This window comes from Sceloporus undulatus, chromosome 1 (assembly GCF_019175285.1).
Source record: "Sceloporus undulatus isolate JIND9_A2432 ecotype Alabama chromosome 1, SceUnd_v1.1, whole genome shotgun sequence".
Taxonomy (NCBI): domain Eukaryota; kingdom Metazoa; phylum Chordata; class Lepidosauria; order Squamata; family Phrynosomatidae; genus Sceloporus; species Sceloporus undulatus.
In genome coordinates, this window is record NC_056522.1 from 297,200,442 (window position 1) to 297,228,136 (window position 27,695).

At 39.4% G+C, this 27,695-nt stretch overlaps 1 protein-coding gene across 1 annotated transcript in view; it reads left to right on the plus strand.

The window, feature by feature from the left end:
- Positions 1-27,695, plus strand: part of PDHX (pyruvate dehydrogenase complex component X) — a 64,330-nt gene that overhangs the window by 29,894 nt on the left and 6,741 nt on the right. The window contains exons 6-10 of the mRNA XM_042474997.1: positions 67-250; positions 3,037-3,184; positions 9,720-9,778; positions 15,690-15,848; positions 22,562-22,626. Of these exons, the coding sequence (XP_042330931.1) occupies positions 67-250; positions 3,037-3,184; positions 9,720-9,778; positions 15,690-15,848; positions 22,562-22,626 (615 nt within the window). The remainder of the gene's footprint in view (positions 1-66; positions 251-3,036; positions 3,185-9,719; positions 9,779-15,689; positions 15,849-22,561; positions 22,627-27,695) is intronic.

A 27,695-nucleotide genomic window follows, 5' to 3' on the forward strand; every position in this document is an offset into this window, starting at 1 on the left:
TGTATTTCTGTATTCTTCGATGAGAAGATTGGCTAAGATCTACTTGTATTTGTCTTTTAATGGCAGGGATGCCCTTGTACTTTTAGAGCAGAAACAGAAGGGAAAACCTTTGGAAGCAAAACAAGTGGTTTCTTCTGCCCCTCCACCACAAGTTGGAGTACCTTTAACACCATCTCCTACAAGCAAGATAGTTCCTGCTGCACGTCCTCCGGTTCCACCTGTTTCTGTGCCAGGGAGGCCTCCTTCCACGGTAATAAACATGGCAGAATTACTTATTTTACTTCAATTTATAGATATTTAAAATGTAAACATCATATGCTAACATCAGTTTCAATAGAAAGAAAGATTGTTATCTTTTTGGCTGAAAGAGTTTTCATCAGAAGTGATTGTTGTATTTAAATATACATTTGAATAATGTAGTTTGTCCTTGCATTGCTTAAGTGGGGCATGCATTTCTTCTTAGAATGTTATAATGGATGCTGCCACAATTCAGAAGACATTAGAAGATAGTTGTTATGTGAAAGTGATGCTGCAGTATTCCAGTTACCGTGTACCTGCATCATACGCGGGTGCACCATATGCAGCTTCCAGCATGTGCTGGAAGCCGCGCCGGAAAAAAGCTTCCCACGTTCCAGAAGGAGTAATGGGGTGCGCTGCAGGCACGAGCCCCATTACATCTTATGGGGCTTAGGCTTACGCATTTTTTCTCTTATGCAGGGGGGTCTGGAACGGATTTCCCGCGTAAGAGAAGGGCCCACTGTACAATGAAATCTGATCTCTGGATTTTCTTCCCTTGTTTAATAATGGGTTTTAGCAGTTTTCAGAGTTGTTACTATTTTGATTCCCAGAAACGCTCAGCCAACACAGCCAGATTAAAACAACTGCAGAGAAAAACAGGGGGAAAGTTATAATAATCAATAGCCAAGCAGTCATGAGGCTAAAACACACTGAAACAAATTATATTAAAATGAACCTGAGTTTTTAAAAAAAATCAAAAGTCCATTTTTAAAAATTGGCAATAATAGTGGGTTGTTTCCTTTTTTAAAAATAAATAAATAAATAAAATTGAAGTCCAGAGCATCTGGAGAGCTGAACTCAAAGATCACTTCTTCATAGTTTATAGTGTTCTTTAGAGGCCTTGTTATGTGTCCAGCTACCATGAGTGCTGATGGTAACATGGGCATTACCTTCTCAATTACCTCCTCCAGATTATGGTGTTGCCTTCATAGGAAAATGAGACTGATCTCATATTAATTTTATTGTAAGAAGGTGTTAAAGACATTTTGTTCTGTTTGGCATTTAATGGTTTTTAATATGGAAATCAGTCTGTACTCTAAGATTTTAATGATAATGTTGTGGTTAATTGTTTGAATGGTCTTTTTTGTATACTTGCTTGGGGTTTTTGTTCAATTTGGGTTATAAATATTTTTATCAAATAATAGTGGACAATACAGCTCAGTCTCCCGGGAGATTGTGCGAGTGGCAGAAGCAACACAGAAAATAATATTTCTTTTCATTTGAATTGATTTTAACCTGTAAGGTTTCAAGTATTAAGTAAGTGAATTGACCCAGCTGTGAAATGAGAAGAGCATTCAAGGTACCATCGAGATTCTATATAGGTAAAGATGAAAGTGGAAAGAAAATCTATCATTTCCCACTTGAAGGAAGAAAACAGAAAGACAGGATGAACACATACAGGTTTTTTCCGTCTGTGGAAGAGCCCTGTAGGGTTTGGTCCACACAGCGTATTTTTGATAACACTAACTTTGAGGGGAAAAGAAGTTGATCACTTGTGCAGCGATATGATTCTGGACATTATCCTTAATCTTAGTCCATTTCTTTGTTATGTACAACAAACATGGAAAGTGGTGGTAGCCAAGCTATGTTGCTGATTCACTGCCAAGGCTCATGAGAGAGACTCCTGCTCAAAAAAGGGCAAGACTCCAACCTGTGAGTGTGTGAAGAGGGGATATGATCAATGATCTGAGGGATTCAGAGCTTTCTACTGCTTTTAGCTCCAAGGAAGCAGCACAGAGACTGGAAAAATGGCCAGTTGGCCATGGCTCCTGGCTTTCCTGCAATGGACAACTTGATACTGAAATACCAGCCTCAATTTAAGTAAACTGGGAAACATGTCTAGCCAGGTGTCAGCATAAATTCAGTTTGTTTTTAATCTGGAAGAATGTTAGCATAAATATGATGGCTGTCTTAGCATGATGCTATTTTTTACTGTGACTTCCTTTTCACTTTTGATTATCTTAGCTGCTTAGTGGATTTTTGTATTTCCCGACTAGAAGGAAGGGGGGAGGGGGGCTCTGAAAGGAATGGATTTACTTCTTTGTAGTATCTTCTGTTGCCTAAAGTAAAAACGGAGGGTGAAAACAACCCCCAGCAGGTATTCTTTCTGCCCACCAACAAAGGGCACCTCAAAAGAAGAGGGGCAGGAATTTACTCAGACAAGTGAATTGTTGTGTGTCTTCAGTTTATTTCCAACTTATGGTAAACCTAAGGCAAAGCTATCATGGTGTTTTCTTAGCAAGATTTATCTACATGGAGGTTTGCCTTTGCCTTCCTCTGAGCCTGAGAGAGTGTAAAACATATAGAGAAACACTTGTAGAAGCCAGTGTGGTATAGTGGTTTGAAGTGCTGGACTATGACTCTGTAGATTACGGTTCGAATCACCACTCAAGCCATGGACTCACTTCAAACCAGTACACCACACTGGCTTCTACAAGACAATGGGAATAAGGATGTCATTCTAAAACGAAGGTCCTTTCTATCATCCAACAATCTGAGGTAAGCAAATCTTCCATAAATAACAGGAATTTTTAAAAGTATATGCTATTCCCCCTTCCAATTGAGAGCACCATTGGATTTTTTTTATTTATTGTTGATATGGTTTGGCATAGATGAGACCAGCCTAGTTTTCACTACCAGTAATTTTTTTGAAGTTGAAAGACTGTTTTTTTTAATCACAAATATATTGAATCTTCCTTTAATTTAGTATGTAAAATGTTGTTGTTTTTTTAATTACAGGGCACATTCACTGAAGTCCCTGCTAGCAACATTAGAAGAGTTATTGCTAAGAGATTAACAGAGTCAAAAACTACTGTACCTCATGCATATGCAGCTGCTGATTGTGACCTTGGGGCAGTTCTGAAGCTAAGGCAAGAGCTGGCAAAAGGTGAAAAAACTACTGTTTTTAACTGTGCTGTCCCATGTAATATACTGTATGGTGTTAAGTAGTCCTGTCCTGTGTTTGATCTGTTCTGACAGTTCAACTATGCTGCACATTCTGTGGTGGATTCTACTTTCTAGCTAGGCCCTGGTGATGATCAAATAATCTCTCCTTGATATCTTACTTCTGTAACAATTATCTATAAGATATCTGTAACAATTATCTATAAGAATTGAGAGTCATGAATCCATATGATTGTTCAATATCTTAAAGATAGAAAATGAAATTGCTTCCCTGAGATTAGTACTTAAACACAATGTTTAAAAAGGGCTTGGCACTTGAAAATTGGCAGTTACCTTTACGTTTCCTCCTGTGGGCACAAATTAAAATGATAATTGGAGTGAATCAACTTTTTAAAACCTGAAATTCCAGATGTATTTGGTTGGCAGCAATCTATTTGGGGGCTGATCATACTGTTTTGTTCTTATGTGTGTGGGGTGGTCTTCCTATTGTTAGGCCCTCAACTAGAGTACCCTTTGAAACAATGGAATTTACACAAGTATTGATTCACCATTCACTAGCTGATCCAGTAGATCTACTCTGATTGGGACTACAATTGGATTCAGGCCTTAGAACTGGAGAAAAGCGGAGAAAAACCTGAAGTTCTTGCAGGAGGCAGTGTGTCACCTAGAAGCTCTGGTGTGCTACTTATTGCGCTACTAGGAATGGAATCTTGTTCCAGCCATTGTGGTGAATAAACCCCACTCTCATGGTCTGGTGTAGCCTTGAATACTATTTCCACCGAAGACAGTTAAATGGCTTTGTAGCCATGTTTTCTATATGTACTATGACATATTCTGTTTCTAATATGGTAAAACTGAAATTTACAATAGAACAACAACAAAAAGACATAGATCATGTAAGTAGAATGGGTAGAAGATAGGGATGGAAAACGTTCCTAATTTTTTCCTTGCTCTTATCACCCTATCCTGCTGCTTTCTCTGTGAAGTGGTATCATAGAGACTACTTACAGGAATCTATTATTTACTTCTGTAAACAAAGTTATCTTGTAGCACCTTTGAGACTAACTGACTAAATGCGTCTGAGGAAATAGGCTTAAGCTACAAAAGCTCATGCTACCAACTTCTATCATTCAGGGGCAGTACAGACGGGCAGCTAGAAGCCGCCCCTTCCTGCCCGGGTCGGTGCTGCAACAGCTGCATGCTGCGACACCGACCCACTCCCTAAAAGAAGCTGCTCTGAGCAGTTGCCTGGAAGGGGCATCACAGGCGCGCTCGCACACCATCCCTTCTGGCCAGCGCCATTTGGGCTCTGTGTGCCATGGATGTCATCATGGCGCACGCCGTGTGGACAGGCACACGCCATGATGGTGGCAGGGCGGCAGAACTAGGGCTCAAAGTGCCATTCTGTAGTGCCTCTCAGTCTCAAAGGTGCTTCAAGATCTCTTTGCGTATTGACTTTCCAGATTAACATGGCTATGTCTTTGAATTTACTTCTGTAAGATTCCTTCTTTTTTAAAAAAATAAATAAAGCTTTAAAAAAACGGAGAAAAAGAATATCAAATAGGAAAAAAGCAAATTTAAACAAAACAACAAGGTGTCTTCATCTTTATATTCCTACACCTAACTGGTTTGTTTAGCGGAGTCCATGGCCTGGTTCAGTGTGCTTGCTCTAGTAAGGACTATCAGTAGTTAATACCATAATCCTGGACCAGAAAAGTAAAGCAAATGTATTTTGCTGAATAACATTAATCTGAAGAAGAATAATTTTAGATGTGAAGTATTGCACTTTAGTGTGCTTCTCTCTGGACAATTCTGTGCTATTCCCTTAAGAAGTTTTCTTTTGCCACACTTTCTGCTAGGCTGCCTATGCAGTTTTATCCCCTGGCTTAGCTGCCTACTTTCAAGAGAGTGGACTAATCATTAGGTACAGGCACAGGCAGAAATACAGAACTAGATACCTTTTTCCTGCTATTGCTGTACAGCATTTCTGATCTGAGCAGCATTGATCCAAATTAGTAGACTTTTTGGGTGGGGGAGATGATATGACTAGGAAAACTCAAGGTACATTTTCTGATGGTAGGATTTTAACTGTCCCTGGGGGAAGCTATTTCCATCCCTCTCCCTATGCACCCTAAACTGAAATTGGTCTTTGTTTGCTCATTTATTTATTTTATGTGCTGCCTTTCTCCCTGAAGGGACCCAAAGTGCCACTTAGAACTCTGCTCTATAGGGTTTCTCTGTCCAGATATTCAGTCTGTGAAGTACTGTATCTGCATGGAGGGATTTTGCATCCTCCTGGATATTATGATAGACCTTTCTCCAACAGTGGAAAATTTACACTATTGGATACCAATTTCTCTCTTCTGGACCTTAGATATAATTTGAATAATTTTCTTTGCTTTCTGATGTGTGCCTGTGCCTGTTTATGATGTCTCTTGCAATGCAGCATTCAGCACTCTTTTCTGATAAATTGGTTTTGATGACCAATGGGGTCATCCAGATGTCATTTCACAGGCAAAGGATTTTGATTTAATGGAAGCTTTGCCTTTACTGGAGAGCTAAGCTGCTTTGATATTGCTATATTTCCCAACCATAAAAAGAACCCACAAGTTGCAATGTAAACCTCCTCACATGAATGGCTTTGCCTTTTGGATTTCAAGGTTACCTTTTAATTAGCAGACTTGGCAGGTGCAGAGACCAAATTCTTCCATCAGCATTCTAAGCAGGTACAGTTTATTCAAATGGTGATTCTGCTTTTCTTATCCAGGGCCAACATTATGTATTCAGCTTTGTGTTTGTTGTTGAGCTCCTGTCACTTGATGGCATTACAAATTGACAGCTGAAATGTGAGAAATAGTGGGGAAAAGATAACTACCATTTAGATCCCTAAGCGAGACACTTGTGTAGCTTTTCACAGCTTTGGGTAAGAATTCAGAAGTATAATATATTACTTTTCCTTGCCGATGGTGTGCTGTTTTAAATTATTAAGGCAAACTGGCAGAAAGATTAGGTAGAAAGAAAAAAGGTCATGAGACAGTGCAAAAGCTAAGGACTATGTGAGTTGTTTTTATTGTGTGATTCTACAACTGTTTGTTAAAGATGGGGAGAAAAGTAGATAGAAACTTTGTCAAGTGTGAGCCTGTGTACGCCATATTTTGATAGAATAATTGTGTGTATTTTCCCCCTGGTTTGTTGTTTGATTGTTATGTTTTTGCTGTTTTGTTTTAAAGGATACTGTCCTGTGCCCTTTTGGAAACATACAGGGTAATATTGTTCTTGAAGAAAATTTTAGATTTAAATAGGAAAATACTACTTATGATACAAAGCAGGGGAAAACATCAGAGATTCAGAAGTGTCTCAGAGGCTGTTAGCTTGTCATCACTGTTGTTGGCATCATTGTTGTCAGCTGGGAGATGCCACCTTCTGAGGCCAAACTTGAAGAGGGGTGGGGTCTGGATGCATTGACCCTGCCCAAGGAGGAGGACATCCACAAATCTACCAAGGTTGTTTCAGTCCCAACATTTAAGAGGCAGAAGAAAGGGAATGAAAACCGAAAGAAGATATATAAAGATCATTATTTCTATCATTAAATGCCTGGTACAGCCTATACATGTTGTGATAGCTATATCATTAAAGCTACAGCTTAGGGTATGCTCTAGACATGTCTGTCGGTTTGGGCATGCACATCTAGGTATGCATACCTGTACCCAGCAGTGTGGTTGTGCTAGCACAGGGCCTGTTGTGCTAGTAGCGTAATCTGGTGCTAACTACTTCTGCGCATATTGTGTTTGATTAAGACCGTGGACTTTCTTTGAATAGTAGCCATAATAGTTACAAGAAATAATAATAATAATAACAACAACAACAACAACAACACTTTTCTTACTGTTCTTTCGCATATCTATTCAGATATTATGGAATGACACAGTTCTGAAGCCTTTGGGCTGCATTGTCATTTTAGAAGCCAGAGGGGTTAGTATAGCAGTTGTATTTCAGAGGAGTACTTGATCTGTGATGAGCAATAGCTTGTAACATGCCTTCAAGATGGTTCTGTAAATACTGTAACCCAAAGATGGACAGTATCAGAAATTTGTCCTTCTTCCAAAGTTTGTGTCTCGTTATCCCAGTTTTCTTAAATGCAGTGATTACTGTAAACTAAAAAACAGTGACTGATATCTCCTTCAGTAGGAGGAAGGAGAGTTGACATACTGCCTTAACAGTATATGTTTGTGCCAGAAAAATCCAAACCTCTCAGAGTTACTGTATACCTTCAGGCTGAATTGTAAGTCGGAGAACGTTGTCTTACGTTGCTTAAATATTTTAGACTTTCGGCCATGCTATAGAGTTTCTACCTGCTCTGCTATTATAGTTAACCCAGTTTCAGGATTTGCTGATGGCTTCATCTCAGTAATCTGAACAGCATAAGGCCCCCAAGGTACATCACACAATGACATGTTTTGCGTTTACAGTTGAAGAGATATACAAGATAATCCTTTTGATTATTCCACTTCATGCATCATAGAACATCAAAAGGAACAATGAAATTTGTATTTACAGTGTCTCTTTTGGGAGGTTTATTTTTAGAACTATAATAGATCTTCATACAACAGTAAACCAGTTTGTTATATGACATATAAGTTGCCATTCATTTGATTACATTCATGAAAAACCAATAGATAATATTCTGTGCTAATTGTTATTGTTACTACAGATATCTGCATTGTTTAAACAAGTTAGGGCCATTAATTTGTGCTCAATTAAATATAATTATTATGCTGTTTGATTCTTGTGCTATTACAAAGCAGTTTGCACATCAGCTGTGTTTCAGTAGGTAAGTGTATGAAAATGAAATGAATTGCTGTTATATATTTTCAGAAACACATCACTTTCATCCACAATGCTGTTATACACAGAGAATTATATCATGTGGAATGCATATATTAATACACTTGTTTTTAAAATTCTTCCAAATTCTACCTATATTACTGAAATACCTCTGAAGCATTTGAGCTACTGCTGTAAACAAATGTTTAGTTTTAACCCAATATGTAAATGATCCTTAGAGCTTGACATAACAGCATTACATATTCAAACCATCAACATCTTCCCTGGTTTTACACTCTAGTACTAGTTGTTCTGTTTCTTAATCCTGAATACCAATGCTAAAATAAGCAAACATTTCATCCCATTGTCCACCTGGCTGTGCTAGTTACCATCTTTTTACAGTTTGATCCTATGACCCAGTATGCTGAATAACAACTCCTTCATGTATATCCATTTATATGCAAATTGGTTTTCACATGTAACTGGGGAACACAGGGAAATTATCCTAATAACATGGGGCATAACCAGGCACCTTGAGCTTTCTCACCTAATAATGTCAAAACTTTTTTCTGGTAGTGTGCTGACTAGGTTGGAAAAACTCTCTTGATTTACCACTTATGTGACTGTAACATTTAGGAATGCTTGCCAAAGATGGAGGGGAGAGGGTATGTGTGAGAAGGATATTTTGATGTTTCATCATAAAGTATGAGATATCATCTATGTATTTTTAGTTGATATTGGCCCAAAACACACGGCCAAAAGAAGTGGCTTCTGGATGCTTTGAGGGCATGGCATTTAGATGAGGCGTCCCCCCCCCCCGCCCCAAAAGCTGCCGGAAACCACGCCAAGGCCACATTCCAGTCCAAAGGACCAGATTAAAAAGAAGTTAATTTAAACCGATTCTTGGGCAGCGCAGTTTGGGACCTGTGACAGTGGCCTACTTTGGGAGGAGGGTGTGCAATTGCTACCATCCCAGTCTGATTGCAGCTGGAGCCACTCTTTATCAGCCATCTGCTTCACCACATTGTAAACAGATTGAGACTCAAGTGCTAGGACACTAGTGGGTTGTGCTGCTGTACTGGGAATGACTATTTCAAAACGTGTGCTGCTGTGTAAAGATGCTGCATAGTTCAGAGAATGATGAAGGAGAAAAGGAAATTTGAATTGTACAGTACTGTCACAAAGACATATTAGTCATCATTAGAACATCTACATCATCTCAAATTTTCACACCTTTTGTATTGAATGATATCATCTCCAATAAAGTGTTACAAACCTTTCTTTTCCTTCCATACTTGCCAGTGGCATAGTGGTGGATTTCCTTCTTTCAGATTTTCCTCCTTTGAAAATACAGTTTAGTCCTAAAGAATATAAGTGTTTTGCTTTATGCTGTCTACATTAATAATATGTCCTTTCCAAATTGTTCTTTCCATGTAATAATGGAAGAAATATGTTTTGAAGTTCTAATTTATGGTGCTATAAAAAGGAACACTACTACAAAGATAAAAGTAATTGAATTATTATTATTTTTTGAATTATTATGGATTTTTTTTAAAAAAAGGATTTTCCAAGAAGACTTTCTGCAGTCTTGCCAGTGATTCTCTGAATGCTAGTATGTATCTTAACAGATTTTTCCTAACTTGTATTGTCGTCTTGAAACCATGCAATTTACTTTTTCTTTCTTTCCTCTGCAGATGATGTTAAACTGTCAGTAAATGATTTCATTATCAAAGCAACTGCAGTTACCCTCAAAGTAAGTACCAGATATACAGACTCAATCCTCCCAGCTTCCTGTCTGTTAGAATATGCAAGATTAGAATGAAGAGAAATTTGTGTGAAAAATGTCCATAATCTTATACATGAGTACTTGGAAGCTTGTAAAGTTTGTATGACAAGATATGTGCCCTGCTGACAAGTAAACCTAGCCAATGTGCAGCATAGTTGCCTTAACAATGAGCGATTTCTCTCCCTACATGAGTAGAAGCTGAGGGCAAAACAATAGTTTTGTAAATCTGCTGGATAAGCTCAGTTTGACTCACTGCATGGTACTATGATGTTATACTCTCCCGATCAGGTCTAGTTGGGTTAATATATAATACTCTGGAGAAGTTGGAAGTCAGTCTGATCAACTGTGAAAAACAATAGTGCTGGCAAGTTAAGGAAAAGTTCTGGTTTCAAACATTGGCTTCCAGTTTTTCCATACCCCCACACACCCTTTTGGAAGACTTTGATATAGGAATAGCATGGGATTGGGACATAGTAGGCTGCTGTGGAGCTAGCAGAATTTGCTCAGTATCTGCATTAATGGAACCTGTAATTGGATGCATCTTCCTAGCCTTTAGTAATTCTTCCCCATGTTGTGTTCTCATGAGACTCAGATGTACAGCAGCTGTTATGGGACTGTGATGGAAAAGTGGGAAAGTCGCTCTCCGAGTTTCTTTCTGTTCATGATTCTCTTCATGCCTCTGAATCATTTCTATAAGAAATCTCAAATTCCAAAAAGGTTTTGTGTTGTTGTTGTTGTTTTGAAAAAGAGAAACCATATTTAGTTCTGAAAAGGGAGTCCCAAACAAAAAGAAAAAAAATCATTGCATTCCCATTAAAATATAGTAAAGCTGTCTGTAGAATAAAGTTAACCAGAACACACTCAGCACCAGTAGTAGCTGATCATTAGGACCACCACCAGATTAAAGTTGAAGGAAATTTTTAAAAGCCTGGGAAGTTTTCTTTAAAAAATTAAAAGGAAGAGAAAAAAATGAAATTCCTCAAAGGAGGGAGTTATACCTTTTCCATATGCTACTACTGTCTTTGTGTTCTCGGGCTGATTCTGATTCATAGCAATCCTCTCCTAGGGCTTTCTTGATTAGATTTACCCCTATATGTCTAACAGACAGTTGAAACTAAACACTGAATATGATCTTTTACTGTGGTTTTTCCTTATGACTTAGAAAATCCAGTTTGTTATTTCTTTCTAATTCATCAATGATGTTGTTACTTTGCAGTATTCTAAAAGATATAGTTTCAGGGCTATCACACAAATAAAATATGTATTTAGAGCATTGGTAGTATTGATAAAGAAATAAAATTGTTCTACTTCCTACCCCACAAAGTTATGGTAGGTTGGGCAAGGCAGGGCAGGGGACAGGAGGGGAGACAGTAAGGCGGTGGAAGGTGCTTTAGACAACTTTTGTGTTAACAAAGTCCATCTGTTAATTTTAAGCGGGTTTTAAAACGGACGTGATCTCTTTGAATTTTAATTGAGATGCTTCACTGTATGGTGATATTAGATATTTGAAATTTTATTTTAATTAAAAATCATTTACACAATTTGATAATTAATTTTACTGTTTTATGTTGTCAGATGTTTAGCGGAAAATCTCCAAACACAGTTTTATTTATTTATTTAGTCAGTTTATATTATATTATACATTATACATAAATTAAAAACTGCATTTATCTACAATACCATGCATTTGCATCCCCATTGTGAAATGTATCAGTTTAATGTGTGTTCACATATCTTCAGTTTAATGTGCGTTCACATATCTTTAGACATTGAACTGTTGGAAATACTTGTCCGCACAGGTCAAATGACCCAGCTTCCTTTTTTAAAATAGTCTATAGGCATAGCATAGAATGATAAGTGGGTTGGTGGGTGTGACCTTGTTGTGTTTTAATCATTGAAATCCCAGAGTTTATGGTAATTACTACTTCTTCCCGAAATAATGGAAAATGCCATGTAGCAGTGAGAATGCCCTGAAGTACCCAAAACAAAAAATTGAGAGCGGGAAATCTAGATGTGGGTTATTTAAAATCTCTAAACATTATAAACACTCTTTGGAATCTGCAAACAGCTGTAGGAGAAAAACTATCTTACCATCTGTAATAGAAATTTATTTCAAATATGTCTAGCCAGGTGATACAGTCATAATATTGTTACACTGTTATTTCCCATATTGCTGGTCAGATTATCTGACAGTCTTTTTAAGTTACTGGGGATACATGATAGGCCTATTTAGATATTTTCTTTTTTTATGTATGAATCTGAATTTTAGAGAGTATTGTGAGAATATAAGCCAGAGCGAGTTAGTCTTTAAACCTCTTCCACTGGGTGCAAGTATTCTTCTGCTCCTACGATGCACACATTCACAGAATGCAGGCGTTATTTCTCCTTCACAGTTCATTTAATGTCATAAAATGCCATATTTCTCCTTCTCATCACACTGCTTTGGGCAGCAGTTGAGGGAATCACATATCTAGTGAGCTCTTGATTTTGAACATTTGCCCTCATGTCATACAGCAAGCTGCTCTAATTTGTTCTATTTATATTCTGGTTTTCTGCAAATTGGCACTCAAGGCAAATTTTGACCAATTCCAGTATACACATAATCTCAACACAAATTCCAAAATATAAATGTCAGCAATAAAACACCAATCACACAAAACCAAACAAGCCAACATAGACATCAGGTTGCAAATTTTAAAATCATTTCAAACTTGGCTAAATCAGTGAATAGGAGATAGATATCTCGGGGAAGGAATTTACAAAGGTGTAGTTATAAATCTAGCCTCTGATCTTTAGCATATGACCTTTCTTAAAGCACTCAATGAGCTCTATCCTGGGCCCAGTACTGTTCAACATCTTTATCAATGACTTGGAGGAAAAAATTGGGGGAATACTTATCAAATTTGCAGATGACACCAAATTAGGAGGAATAGCTAATACTCCAGAGGACAGGATCAAAATTCAAAATGACCTGAATAGACTAGAAAGCTGGGCCACAGCTAACAGAATGAACTTCAACAGGGAGAAATGTAAGGTACTGCACTTAGGGCGAAAAAATGAAATGCACAGATATAGGATGAGGGACACCTGGCTTAAGGAGACAACATGTGAAAGGGATCTAGGAGTCCAAGTAGACCACAAGCTGAACATGAGTCAACAGTGCGATGCGGCAGCTAACAAGGCCAATGCGATTTTAGGCTGCATCAATAGAAGTATCGTATCTAGATCCAGGGAAGTAATAGTGCCACTATATTCTGCTCTGGTCAGGCCCCACCTGGAATATTGTGTCCAGTTCTGGGCGCCACAATTAAAAAAGGACATTGAGAAACTGGAGCGTGTCCAAAGGAGGGCGATTAAAATGGTGAAAGGTCTGGAAACCTTGCCCTATGAGGAACGACTCAGGGAGCTGGGGATGTTTAGCCTGGAGAAGAGAAGGTTAAGAGGTGATATGATAGCCCTATTTAAATACTTGAAGGGATGTCATATTGAGGAGGGAGCAAGCTTGTTTTCTGCTGCTCCAGAGACTAGGACCCGGAGCAATGGATGCAAGCTGCAGGAAAAGAGATTCCACCTCAACATTAGGAGGAATTTCCTGACAGTAAGGGCTGTTCGACAGTGGAACAAACTCCCTCGAAGTGTAGTGGAGTCTCCCTCCTTGGAGGTCTTCAAACGGAGGCTGGATGGCCATCTGTCGGCGATGCTTTGATCTGGATTTCCTGCATGGCAGGGGGTTGGACTGGATGGCCCTTGAGGTCTCTTCCAGCTCTATGATTCTATGATTCTATGATAGTTCATTGATGCTAATGCAAGTGCTTTTGCAAACTGTCATTAAAACAGATTTCAAGATTGTAAAAGTAAGAGTTTTAACTCTGAAAAATGGCAAGCACATAGAAAAATGGCAAGCACAACTAGCACCAGTCATTAGGCAGTTTGTGCAGTTATATACTGTATCAGTGCTGCTTTAAACTCTCCAAGTGCCTTCCTACAGAGAGTGCTTTACAGTAATCCAAATGACCCATGATGAAGGCATGATGGTATTCAAATCTTTTGTCCATATATTAAGGTAGATGAAGGAATATTGTTCAATTGCTAATTTGAATCTCCAGAAGAATGAAGGTGGCATCTAGAGTAAGCAAATGTCTGTCTCCCAGTGTGATCCCCAACTGTCAACATCCTTGCTAGGATTGCCCTTAAATCTGATGCTGAGCCTGCAGTCAGTTTTAACCCCTTTGCCTGTGATAGCCACTCTTTGTCTTTAATCATATCTTCCTTTTAAATGGGAAAAAATTAATGCTAAGGAAGTTCAAACTGGCATTTATCAAAGATTCATGTCAATGTTGCAGGTATTCAGGCTGTTACCATTGTTATTGTATGGCTTTGTTTCCAACTTTTGGTGAACTTATCAGAGGGTTTTCTTGGCAAGATTTGCTCAGAGGCAGTTTACCTTTTCTTCCAACTGAGGGCCTGAGCAGACGGACAAGGATAGCACAGGCTGAGCCCATATTATCCTTGCTCTGGTGAGGGACGGGCAAGTGTTCACACACCTATCCTCACACTAACCCAGGACTGGATCACTGCTCCCCCCCCCCCAGTTGCCCCATCTGATGCAGAAATGGGATGCCGGGCTGCATGTGGCCAGGTGCCCTACTTCTGCATCAGAGGGGGAAACGGCGGGGGGGGGGGGGCTTTTCAGATGGATCACTGGGCATCACAGAAAAGGAGCGCAGGGGAGGATGTCTAAACAGCCTGGTTTTGCAGATGAATTTCTTGGAAACTGTGCAGAACCAGCACTATTTTTTCCCAGGGTAAAAGTTCTTTACCCGGAGTGAGAGCAGATCCTTTGGATCCACATCTGAACTGGCAAGATTGGGCCCAGCCTGACAATAGAGGTTTCGGCCTACATTGTCTAAATTGGATTATGTGAGGCTGGAAGGAAGCTGGGTCATTTGATCCATGCAGACAACCCTTGAGGAGTATGACTTGCCCAAGGTCACCCAGTGGGTTTCCATTAACAAGCAGGGATTGAAATTATGTTCCCTGGAGTCACAGTCCCCACTGCTTATTTTCAGAACAGCAGTTTTTAAACTATATAGATAAAAGACATTAAATAGTAAAGCAGAAAAAAATCTCAATGTGTATGCTTTTAATTGTGGTGTTGTTTAAGTGTATTAATGCTTTTAGGAGCTGGAGCAAGAACATTATGTGAGAATGTTAAGTTTAGCTTTGTGATGCTTAACCTTGTTGCCTTTAAAGTTCAACAGTGGAACCAATGTTGTTGAAGTAGCCCAGAAAATTAAATACCAACATTCTACAATGTTAGCAAGTTTCAAATTTGTCAAGTGTTGTGTTTGGTTCTAGGACAGATACTGTTAACATGTTGGTGTGAGTTTTACTCCCATTTTAAAATTTGACTCATGCCCCCTCACCACAGTAAATCAAGAAGGAACAGAAAATCTATACACATTTCCTCCTTGTTGTAGGCAAGACATCACAGCTCTTTTTCTCCTGGGCATTTGTGAGGTGAGGGCTGATATCTGATGGGACAACGTCTGTTAATAATTCAGTAGTAGCTCAGAAACTGTGTGTGTCCATCAATCCTTCTGGCTGCCTGTAGCTATGAAATTTCCATGTCTATAATGTACATTTCCTTTCTCAGAGTTGGTATGCATGGATTCTAATTAATAAGACAAGTCCATTTTTAGACTTGTATGGCAGGGTTTTTTTTGTTATTAGTCCCCTTGCCTTGCTTAAGCCAAACCTTTCTCCTTATGTGAATGCCTCTGTTACCACAAATTCTAAAGGGGTTTCCTTTTACTTTGTAATTGGTTGCACCATTATTCCTTTAACAGCTGTGTCTCCCTCTGTTTCCTTCTTCCAGCAAATGCCAGATGTGAATGTGACCTGGGATGGTGAGGGCCCCCGGCAGCTGCAGTCTATAGACATCTCTATTGCTGTGGCAACAGACCGAGGTCTCATTACACCAATCATAAAAGATGCTGCAACCAAGGGACTTCAGGAAATTGCTGCATCTGCAAAGGTAGGGCTCCACATGAAAAAAATCTTTAGTATATAATGGCACTTAGATCTGTAACCAAAATGTACCACTTATCTCAGAAAAAGACACATAGTCTGTTTTAGATATACTTTACACTGTCAAAAGCTGCATTTTCGTTAAATGAGATATCTGTGGGGATGTACAATTCCACAGGACTGGCTGAGTTTTGCTTAGTGGCAAACATTTGGGGAGTTTAAGTGATATTAAAGTCAACAAATACTTTTGTTTTTATTCTACGTTTATATAAAAACATCCCAAAGGACTCATTAATTTAGAGTACTGTTGTAGAAATTAGGGACTGTACATTCTGTTCCTTTTCCCTGATGAAGGACAAAGTCATTTCTACTTACTACAATTATAGCCTGAGAACCAACTAGTAAACTAGCTGGGTTGGTGAGATTCACATCAGGTTCTTTTTCATTTGCAGTCTCTTATCTCCACTGCTACTCAAGGGAAACAACTATAGGAAACAACTTTATACATGTCATAAAATTATTTGAACACCACTAGCATTAAGAAGTATCACTGAGAGTTTTCCTTTGTATTGCTATCCTTGCTATTTGCTATAGCAACCTTTACAGTTGTAACAAATGGAACCTAAAGGTGTTGAAAATTACAGTGGTGCCTCGGGTTACGAAATTAATTCGTTCCACGGCTAATTTCGTAACCCGAAAAACCTTCGTAACCCGAATTGCCATAGGCGCTAATGGGGAAAAAAGCCGCGGCTCCGCCGAGGCTCCATTTAAACAGCGCCGGCGTTTTTTCGTAACCCGAAAAAACGTTCGTAACCCGAAACAATAAATCCCTATGGGATTTTTTCGTATCCCGAAAAATTCGTAAGCTGGGTAATTCGTATCCCGAGGTACCACTGTAGCTCAAAATGAAGTCAAGATATGCAAACAGTATTGCAATGACTGGGATAAACCCAGAATACTTTGTGAGATTGTTAGAAACTGAATGATACATTTAGAGAAACTGCAGTATATACAGTGAATAGCTGTATGCTGGAATTGTTACAAATGGGTTTAACAGATGGCAATAAGGGAAATATGGAACTTAAATTTCACAGCACAAGCATCAAGAGATCTATGGTTAAAAATTAAAATAACATGGAAATCTGCTCTTGGGGAGATATTTAAAAATGTTTATCTCCATTAAAAATGAGTAAGTAGCACTTACTTTTAATATTCCATTAAAATATATGTGTAGGTCTTCATAAATAAACAACTTGAAAGTATTAGGCACAGGCTCACTTGGATAATCATATCTTACCTTAAAAAGCTAAAAAAATAAACAGGCTTTCTGCCTGTGCATACTCCCCTTTTTCTGTTTCCCTCCTGGTGGGCGATATATGCAGTGAATTAGTTGCCAGTTATCAACACTTTCCATTTTCATGCAGACTGGAAAAGTATGATTACCAAGTCCAAGCATGGATGCTTATAGGGGACTCTTTTAAAGGGAGACTCTTTTAATTTCTCCTCCAGTAATTAGCAGCTTATCAACTACAGGTTGGGTGCCTCTTACCCAAAATGCTTGGGACCAGAAATATTTTGGATTTTGGATTTTTTTCAGATTTTAGAATACTTGTATGTGCATATAGCTAATACACAATGCAACAAAACAACAAAACAAAAGTAGCATGGTACATAATGTATTTGTGAGGCTGGAAAGATAATATGGCTGGAGAAAGACTGGGGATATGTGAAATGGTAGGAATCCAAGCATAGTGCTTGGCAAGACTCCATGCCTGCTGCCATTTCACAGATTCTCATGTCTCTCTCCAACCTCTTGTCTCGTTCATTTACTGCTTATACTTAGGAGCTGAGTTGTGGAACGAGACTAAGGATCTGAGGGACAAATGAGCAGGAGTGTCGCAGCTGCTGCCTCAAAGGCATAAGTAGGTGGCTGGTGGCAAAAAAAATTTTTACTTTTGGAGGCTTTTGGATTTCTGGATTAGGGATGCTCAACCTGTATATAACCTGTAGTCTTTAGGTCACAGTGGCTATAGGACAGTTGAAGACATTGATGATTTGTAAATCAGTAAGAGGCTGTCGTACTTTGCACATTTCATGAGAAGAGATGCCTCACTACACAAGACAATAATACTTGGTAAGGTAGAAGGCAATAGGAAAAGAGGAACAGCACATTACAGATAGATAGACTCCATCAAGGAAGCCATGGGCCTGAGTCTGCAAGACTTGAACAGGGCTGTTGATGACAGGGTGACTTGAAGGTCTCTCATAGGATTACCATAAGTAGAAACCAACTTGACAGCATTTAACCACAACAAATGGCTTAGTATTCCTTAATTTTTTTTTGAAGAAGTAAAAATAAGAAGAATATGGAGAGTATTCAAATTCCCAAAGTAACTTTTAATAAGCCATTTTGGAATACTTGTAAAGAAGTATTAGAAATCAATCAGAATATTACTGGGCGCTAGGAAAACTTTTGCGTATGTCCGTGAAGTTTGTTGTTAACTGCCCTCAGATCGATCTTGATTCATGATGACCTTGGGATGAGACATCTCCAAGACTCCCTATCCTCCATTGCTGTGTTTAGTTCCCGCAAACTCATACCCATGACCTCCCTAATATAGTCCATCCATCTAGCATGAGGCCTTCCACGCTTTCTGCTTCCCTCCACCTTTCCTAGCATTGTTGTTTTTTCCAATGAGTCATGCCTTCTCATGATGTGACCAAAGTATAACAGCCTCAGTTTAGTCATCTTTGCTTCCAGGGAGATTTCTGGTTTGATCTGTTCTAGGATCCATTTGCTTGTCTTTTTGGCATACCAAGGTCCAAAACAGATGGGCCAAAAGGGGTGTGTGGAGTTTAGATGACACGTGCACTGAATGCAGCTGGAAGCCGGCCTGAGGCTGCTCCAAGGCAAAGAACATTAAGTGCCGTAACAGTCACCACTTTTGTTTCCAGCTGGCCAAAAAGGAGCAGACAAAAAATGCTCCTTTTGCCAGCCCAGTTCAAAACCACAATAGCAGCTTGGATTGGGACTGGGTGTGTGCAGTCGCTGTGGCCCTGGCATGAATGGTGCCAGCACAGCCCCACTGCGTTTTTTTTCTCTCGGCCCATCTGCTTGAGGCCCAAGCGTACATGTACATACTTTTGCTCAATATGGCAAAACTCTGGGAATATAATAAGCATTTGCAGATATCATAGATGCAATTGCTCTTGACATTGGTGCTAATTAAAAACCACACACAAATTAAGAACAATACAGATTTACAGATTCAGGACTGAAAATTAATAAACAAGAATAAATTTTCCTCTTTACGTGGATTCGAAATTGGTTTTGATTGTACTGTATTAATTTGTGTGTGTGTGTGATCAGTTTTATTTCATAAACATAATCATATCATTTTATCAGTTAAAAACATGAACTGTGAAACATGCACATCTAAATCCTCAAATACACAGAAATTGTTGAACTTCTTTGATGTCAATCTATGTTCTGGAAAGACAGAAAGGTAATGTAAACTGTTTTGGTATGTGTATCATTTTGATTCATTTTACATTTCATGTCCATCCTCTACAAAAAGACTAATCTGAAATGTTAAAAAGATGCACAGATTTTTGCTCCTGTGTATTTTTATGTATAAGCTAATGACCTAGCTATTTTAACTCTAATGTGCAGCTGAATGTAGGCATTGTAGTAAGATGTATTAATTTCTGAGTATTTACTCAGGCCAATATTTTTTCATAAAGATAATGGATGGATTGCAGAAATCTGAGACTTTCATCTATAACAATGAGCTTTGCTTTTAATATCTTTACCACAATTCCTAATGCTACTGGGACATCCTTTACTGTCACAGAGCTTTCAAAACTAAAAGGTGCTTTACTACCATAATGGTTATGTATGCTTGTCAAGATTAATATTTCTCTGTGTATTGAACATAAGTATGTATCTTCCCTCCCAATGTTGCGTATGACCTGAATATATTTAAAAGCTATGTCTGGTCAGTATCATCATTCCCTTATACACTTGGATTCTTAAAGCAAATGCTATGTGTGATGGCATATAGGAGCAAGATATTGGACTATAAGTATAACAAATTCTGTATCTATGTACTGTGTTGTCAATTTACTTTACAGTGTGATTACCTTAATGAAATGTGAGCTGACCAGATGAACTACATCCAAGGGTATTAAAACAACTGGCAAATGTAATATCAGAGCCACTGGCAATAATCTTTGAAAACTCCTGGAGAACAGGAGAAGTCCCAGCAGACTGGAGGAGGGCAAATGTTGTCCCCATCTTCAAGAAGGGGATAAAAGAGGATCCCAACAATTATCGTCCACTTAGTCTGACATCAATACCAGGAAAGATTCTAGAGCAGATCATTAAACAGAGAGTCTGTGAACATCTAGAAGGCAATGCCATAATCACGAAAAGTCAGCATGGGTTTCAGAGAAAGAAGTCACGGCAGACAAATTTGATATCTTTCTTTGATAAAATTACCAGCTTGGTAGATGAAGGGAATGCTGTAGATATAGTATATCTTGATCTCATTAAGGCCTTTGACAAGGTTTTCCATGACATTCTTGCAAACAAGCTTGTAAAATGTGGGTTAGACAAGGTAACTGTTACATAGATTTGTAATTGGTTGACTGGCCGAAGCCAAAGGATACTCAGCAATGGCTCCTTTTCATTCTGGAGAGAAATGACCAGTGGGGTCCCACAGGGCTCTGTCCTGGGCCCAGTGCTATTCAACATCTTTATCAGTGACTTGGATGACAGAATTGGAGGCATACTCATCAAATTTGCAGATGCCACCAAATTAGGAGGAATAGCTAATACCCCAGAGGACAGGATCAAAATTCAAAATGACCTGAATAGACTAGAAAGCTGGGCCAAAGCTAACAAAATGAAATTCAACACGGAGAAATGTAAGGTACTTCACTTAGGGTGGAAAAATGAAATGCAGATATAGGATGGGCGACACCTGGGTGAGCAAGACTACGTGTGAAAGGGATCTAGGAGTCCAAGGAGACCACAAATTGAACATGAGTCAACAGTGTGATGTGGAAGCTAAAAAGGCCAATGCAATTTTAGGCTGCATCAATAAAAGTATAGTGTCTAGATTAAGAGAAGTAATAGTGCCACTATATTCTGCTTTGGTCAGGCCCCACCTGGAATATTGTGTCCAGTTCTGGGCACCACAATTTAAAAAAGATGTGGAGAAACTGGAGCATGTCCAAAGGAGAGTGACTAAAATGGCGAAGGGTCTGGAAACCATATCCTATGAGAAACAACTTAAGGAGCTGGAGATGTTTAGCCTGGAGAAAAGAAGGTTAAGAGGTGATATGATAGCCCTGTTTAAATATTTGAAGGGATGTCATATTGAGGAGTGAGCAAGCTTGTTTTCTGCTGCTCCAGAGAACAAGACCCGAAGCAATGGATGCAAGCTGCAGGAAAAGAGATTCCACCTCAACATTAGGAGGAACTTCTTGACAGTAAGGGCTGTTCAATAGTGGAACACACTCCTTCCTCTGAGTATAGTGGAGTCTCCTTCCTCGGAGGTCTTTAATCAGAGGCTGTATGGCCCTCTGTCAAGGATGCTTTGATTGAGAGTTCCTGCATGGCATTGGACTGGATGGCCCTTGTGGTCTCTTCCAGCTCTACGATTCTGTGATTCTATGAATGTGTGTCAATTTGGAGTTCTTTTATCAAAGGTCCTCATTTAGTACTATTTTGTCAGAATGTAGGCGATCTATATAAAGATTCTGCATGTCTGGGAAGAGATTTCCAGCACTGACACTGAAATTCTCTGAGAGGTCTTTAAGGGTTACACAGAAAGAACTTTGCATCCTTAGTCAATGGATATCTTCAGATCTTGCACAAGCCCTGAAAAAGATAAGCATGGGAAAAGTTTGACAATCTGAATGGTGAGGACATGCAGCCTTTAAAGAGAACCCCAAAACAGACTGCTCAAACTCACAAGTTGCAGTGCTAGTTTTTGGCTTTGGCCTTTACTCCAACCCCACCACAACAAATATGTGGCTCCTGATCACTTTCCAGTAAGGAAAAGATGTCCGCAAGTTTAAAAAGTGCCAACATTTGTAGTCTTGAAGCCAGAATGCATCCCAGAATCAGGTCCTTTCAGACTAGGGATGCATATTTCCTAACTACAGAGCTGAATGTAGTTGCCAGTGTTTTGTTTTGGGGCTAAAGGGCACTTCAGACTTGGTTTCTCTCAGCCAGATAGTACAGAATTCTCTGGAAGTATACATTTTTTAGTCTTCTCTTGGAAATTCTGTGACCCCACTCAAACAAGATGCCACAACACAAATAATACCTCCTCTATTGAAAATGAAATAGTTTTTAAGGGAGGGAATGGTGAAGCCCTCAAGATGTTCCACAAGTGCAACTCCTAGCAAGCAATTTGAAAGTATTCTGTGAGATTTTAAGAGGTAAACTGACTGAGCAATCACCAGGAAAATCTCTATTATATATTGGAGGCCTGTCCACAGAATATACAGTTTTATGAACTCTGCCCTCACAAACTGAAGTATCTGTCTGAAAATCATAACCATTTTCTGTTAGGCTTTATTTCTAACTGAAATGTTGGTGTAAGCACGGTATATAACTATGGTTATTTTTACAGATGTATGTACTTTGTAGAGAGCCATGCTGATTTAAAATGACTGATGACTTTATCATTTATTTTACTTTCTTAGGCTCTAGCAAAGAAAGCAAGAGGTGGAAAATTACTTCCAGAAGAATACCAAGGAGGATCTTTTAGGTATTTTCAATGTATCTAATTAGGGTATAAAGTAGGACAGTACTATGTTCTAAGATATTTGATCTGGAATGTTGTCAGGTCTGTAAGTGAAGCATTGAATTTGGATTATCTAAAGTTTTGTAATCTTGGTCTGCATTCAGCTGTGTCTACATATATGTTCACATGATTTTTATTCTTGCTGAACTCTCGCTGAGACAGATTTGGTCACCTTGGCATATGAGTTATGTCAGGAACTGGACACGGGGAGTATGTCCTAGTTGATTCTGTTGGACATCTCAGGACTTTCAATGCCATCAACCATGGTATCCTTCTCGGCCACCCCTCTGGGATGGGAATTAGAGGCACTGTTGGCTTCAGTCCTCCTTGGGATGAGCACACTCAGAAGGTAGTGCTGAGGAGACTACTGTTAGACACCCTGACTGTTTGTGATGTCCCTCACTTCAATTCTGTCCTCCATGCTGTTTAACATCTACTGGTAGATGACAACAAAACCTTTATTGCATTGTACAGACTATTAGGCAACATCTACATTAAAATTCTGGGAGAGGTTATCTGGAGATTTGGAGTTCGATGTCATCAGTATGCTGACCATGTCCAACTCATATCTCTTCTTTACATCTAATTTCAAAGAAACTGTTTCAGTACTAAAACAATGTCTGCTGTCAGTAATGGTCTGGATGATGACAAACAAATTGAAGCTTAATCCAGGCAAGACAAAGGTGCTCCTGATTGGTTGGAAGGCAGACTGGGAAATATGGATTCAGCCTGTGATGGATGGTGTTACACTCCCCCTGAAATCTCAGGTTCCTAGCTTGGGCATACTCTTAGACTCAACCCTGAGTCTCTAAGACCACATTTTCAGTGGTGGCCAGGAGTGTGTTTGCACAATTAAAACAAACACCCCAGCTATGCCCATTCCTTGAGAAGTCAGATTTGTTCATGGTAACACATGCCTTGATTACTCTATGCAGGGCTGCCTTTGGAAACCATTCAGAAACTGCAGCAGGTCCCAAATACTGTGGTTAGACTTCTATTCAGGCTGGTTATAGGGAGCATATTACAGAAACAGTTTCACTGGCTACTTGTCCTTTTTTGGGCAGAATTCAAAAAGCTGGTTATGACCTATAAAGCCTATATGCCTTGGGTTCAGCCTGTCTGAAAGACTGTTATCTTCCTGTACAGGCCAACCTGAATCTGAAGGCTTTCTTTAAGTGCTACCACCTTCATGGATATGACTGGGGAGGACTTGGGAGACAGCCTTTTCAGTGGTTGCTCCCAGACTATGGAACTCTCTGCCAAAGGAGCCCTGGATGTCCCCCTCTCTCCTACCCTTCCATCTGCACCTAGCTATTTGAACAGTCTTTCAGTTTTTATTCTGGTTGGTTGATGCAATAGGTAGGTTTTAGTGTGCTTTTAACTGTGCTAAATTGTTTCATTTAAGAGGAGTGTATTTAGTTTTTTTTTTGTTTTGTTTTGTTTAAATCTATTCCAGTATGTTTTTAGGTGAATTGTTTTAATGTATTATTTGAGCTGCTTTGGGTCTCATATGAGAGAAAGGTGGGATACAAATTAATTACAGTCATCCCTCCGTATTCACAGGGATTAGGGATGAAGGACCCTTGTGAATTCGAAAATTTTGCGAATAACCCCTCCCCCATTTCAGAGTGACAAGGAGGGGTTAGAGAGGAGCGTATGTGCTTGCCTCTCTTCCCTCCTCCGATGCCTCTGAGAGCTTGCTTGAGCTAAGGCATTCTCATGCTCTGCTCTCGCCCCTCCTCCTCACCCCAGGCAAGCTCTCCGAGGCATCAAGGAATGGAAAGAGAAGCATGTGTGACATTCTCCCACCTCCCTCCCAATGCTTCAGAGAGCTTGTCTCAGCTGTCTGAAGCATCAGAAGGAGGGACTCGCTCTTTCTTCCTCTGGCCTCTGCCATCCTGTAAAACCTTGGGAGAAGCCTGCCCCAAGCCCTTCCAAAATGGCAGGGGCTCAGGGGAAGGGAGTCCTCTATTTCTCCAGACCCTGCTATCCTGGAAAGCCTTGGGAGAAGCCTCCCTTAAGCCCTTCCAAGATGGCAGGAGCTCAGGGGAAGGGAGTCCTCTCTTCCTCCAGACCCTCCTGCCCTGCAAAGCCTTGGGAGAAACCTCCCTCAAGCCCTTCCAAGGGGACAGGGGCTCAGGAGAGTGGAATCTTCTCTTCCTCTGGATCCTGCTGCCCTGGAAAGCCTTGGTATAAGCCCCCCTGAAGCCCTTCCAAGGTGGCAGGGGCTTGGGGGAAGGGGATGCTCCCTTCCTCTGGCCCCTGTCGCCCTGGAAAGTCTTGAGAGAAAGAAAAAGAAAGAAAGATCATCAGAGAAGGAAAACCTCACAAAGTTGTGGGCTGCAGTTTGTGGTTATGAAAGACTATGGCAAAGAACTCTCTTTCCTCTCACTGTCACCCTGTAACTGGTTCAGCTGGGCTAGTTACATAGCGGCAGGGAGGGGGTGGAGAGGAAGGGGAGTGCATGTGCACGTGTAGGCCTTGACCTCGCAAATGATCAAAACCACAAGTGCCAAAGCCGTGAATACAGAGAGATGAGTTTAGACTGGAATGCTGATTTTTATTTCACTGTTCATGCTCATCTGCAAGTAGGCTGAATGATATGTTAATTTGTTCAAGCACCTTGCACATTTATCTGATTAAAGTTTTGCTATAGCTTTCTTTAACCCCCCCCCCCATGAAACTGTTCAGAGCAGGCAGTGGGAGCAAAGATGATTACTTCACTGTCACAAAGGCCATTGAACTATTTTTACTGTCCCTTGTACTGCACATCAGAAGAAAAGGTTTTCCTTCAAGTTGCTCCAGAGAATGGAATATTTTTCCAAAACACATTGACAGCACATACATAGTGGGTTCAGTGCTAAAATTACATGGCTGTACAGATCTTTTATTTACTATTTGCATTTATGAGGTCCTCTTTCTGGTTTAATGACCATACTGCTGATGATCACATTTGGCTGTTTTGTCAGTCATCCTTGTAGGACCATTGCTATAGTACCTTGCTATAATAAAATATTGGGTTCATGTTATATTTTAATCCAACCTGATAGTTAGGAAGAAACCATAACAAGACCCTATGTCCAATCAGACAAAAGGCCCATGTAGTCCAGTATTCTGTTCATACAGTGGCCAAATAATTGCTGATGGCAAGTTCACCAGCAGGACATGAGTGCAGCTGTACTTTCCATCTCACACTCCTTAGCAACTGATACAAAGAGCATACAGAGTCTTATACTAGAGTGACACACTCTCCTCTGAAAAGTTGCTTTTGATGGCACATTTTCCATGAATTTATCTAATTCTATTTTAATGCCACACCATTTGGCAGCCATAACTGTTTCTTGTAATTGTGCCAAAGTACAACCTGAAGAACATCCATGTAGAATTTAAAGATAATGTAAAAATAGGTTTGCACTAGCAAGCCTAATTGACTAGACACCAGAAGAACTGTGTACTGAAGCCAGGGACATTATCAGATAAAAATGAAAAAGACACTGTTTGCAGTTAAAAAGAAAGAGAAACCTCATAGGATGACAAATGAAAATCTTCAAGCAGTTAAAGACAGACTCAAAAGTAAAACAGAAGAGAAATAGAATCAGAACTATAAACGCAGCTGTTCAGAACTTGTACACAGTACTGCTATAATAATCAGTGCAGAGAAACAAGATGACAACAAAAAGAAGAACAAGAGAATTATCAGAAGATCCAAGGAATTAAAGAGAAATTCAAAACAAGAAAGGGGATGTTCTACGATCAGCAGGGGAATAAGAAGCTGATGGAAACAATACACTGAAGAACTATTCAAAGATAAAGCCATGTTAGTCTGTAAAATCAATATGTGAAGAGATTTTGTAGCACCTTTGAGAACAACTGAAAAAAAGAAATTGGCAGCATGAGCTTTCGTAGGCTTAGATCTACTTCCTTAGACGGTTTCCTGGCACGCTTCACACATTTCAACACAATCTAACCCTCATCATCATGAGGATGCCCTTGACCTGTTCATTGCATCACTCTCTGTTTTCAATGCTCATTTATTTTCCTCACTTACAGGCTACAGCTTCCACTGCCTTTGTCCACCAATGTCTGTTGTTAAAACTGGACTTGTCACTTCATTTTCATACACAAAAGATTTTGAATTTGAATTGACATTCTCACACACTAATGCCATTTATAGGTCTGTCCCTGACTTTTCACTTCACTAAATGCATACGAAAGCTCATGCTGCCAATTTCTTTCTTTCAGTTAGTCTCAAAGGTGATACAAGATCTCTTCACATACAGAAGAGCTATATAAGAGTTGAAAGGAAGACAGATTCATTCTGCTTACTTAAAGATTCTTGCTTACATTGACTATCATTTACCATTTTGCTGCCCATTCTCTGTTTGATGAGATCTTTTGGGGGTTTTTTCTCACTATCCTAAATAATTTTATGTCATCTGCTTCACCCCAACTCCAGATTATATACAGGTATCAATAAAAAGCACTAGTGCCAGTACAGATCATTGTATGGCCTCAGTGTTCACATCGCAAGAGATTTTTTAGCACATTTCCCAGGCATGTTTTTACATTTTAGGACTGTTTTCCAAAACGTTTTCCAAAATTTTAAAAGTAAAAACTTTGACTTAAATGTGTTTGGGGGGAGGGGGTTAAATGGTTCTTTGCTATTGCCATTGTGGACAAAAAGAGTGCTTTTCATTCTTGCATAGATGTATAAAACCTCTCTGTGGTTGACAGTCATTTTTTTTGAAGAGGTATATGAAAACATCCTTTTCCTTAAAGGATGAAAATAATTGTGAATATAGTTTGCATCCTCTTGTGAATAGTCTACATAAGAACAAATGGGCTTGATATTTTATTTTTTTCTTAGCAGTGCCATTTCAAGTGTGCAGCCTTACATAAGAATTACTGTAAAAAGAGGCCACTCTCACATATAAGGGGCAATTTGAAAACTAGATAGAATCAAAATAAATACATTTTTGACTATGTTTACAGAGCATACTCTTTATGCTTATCTTATACTGTGGCCAAAGCAA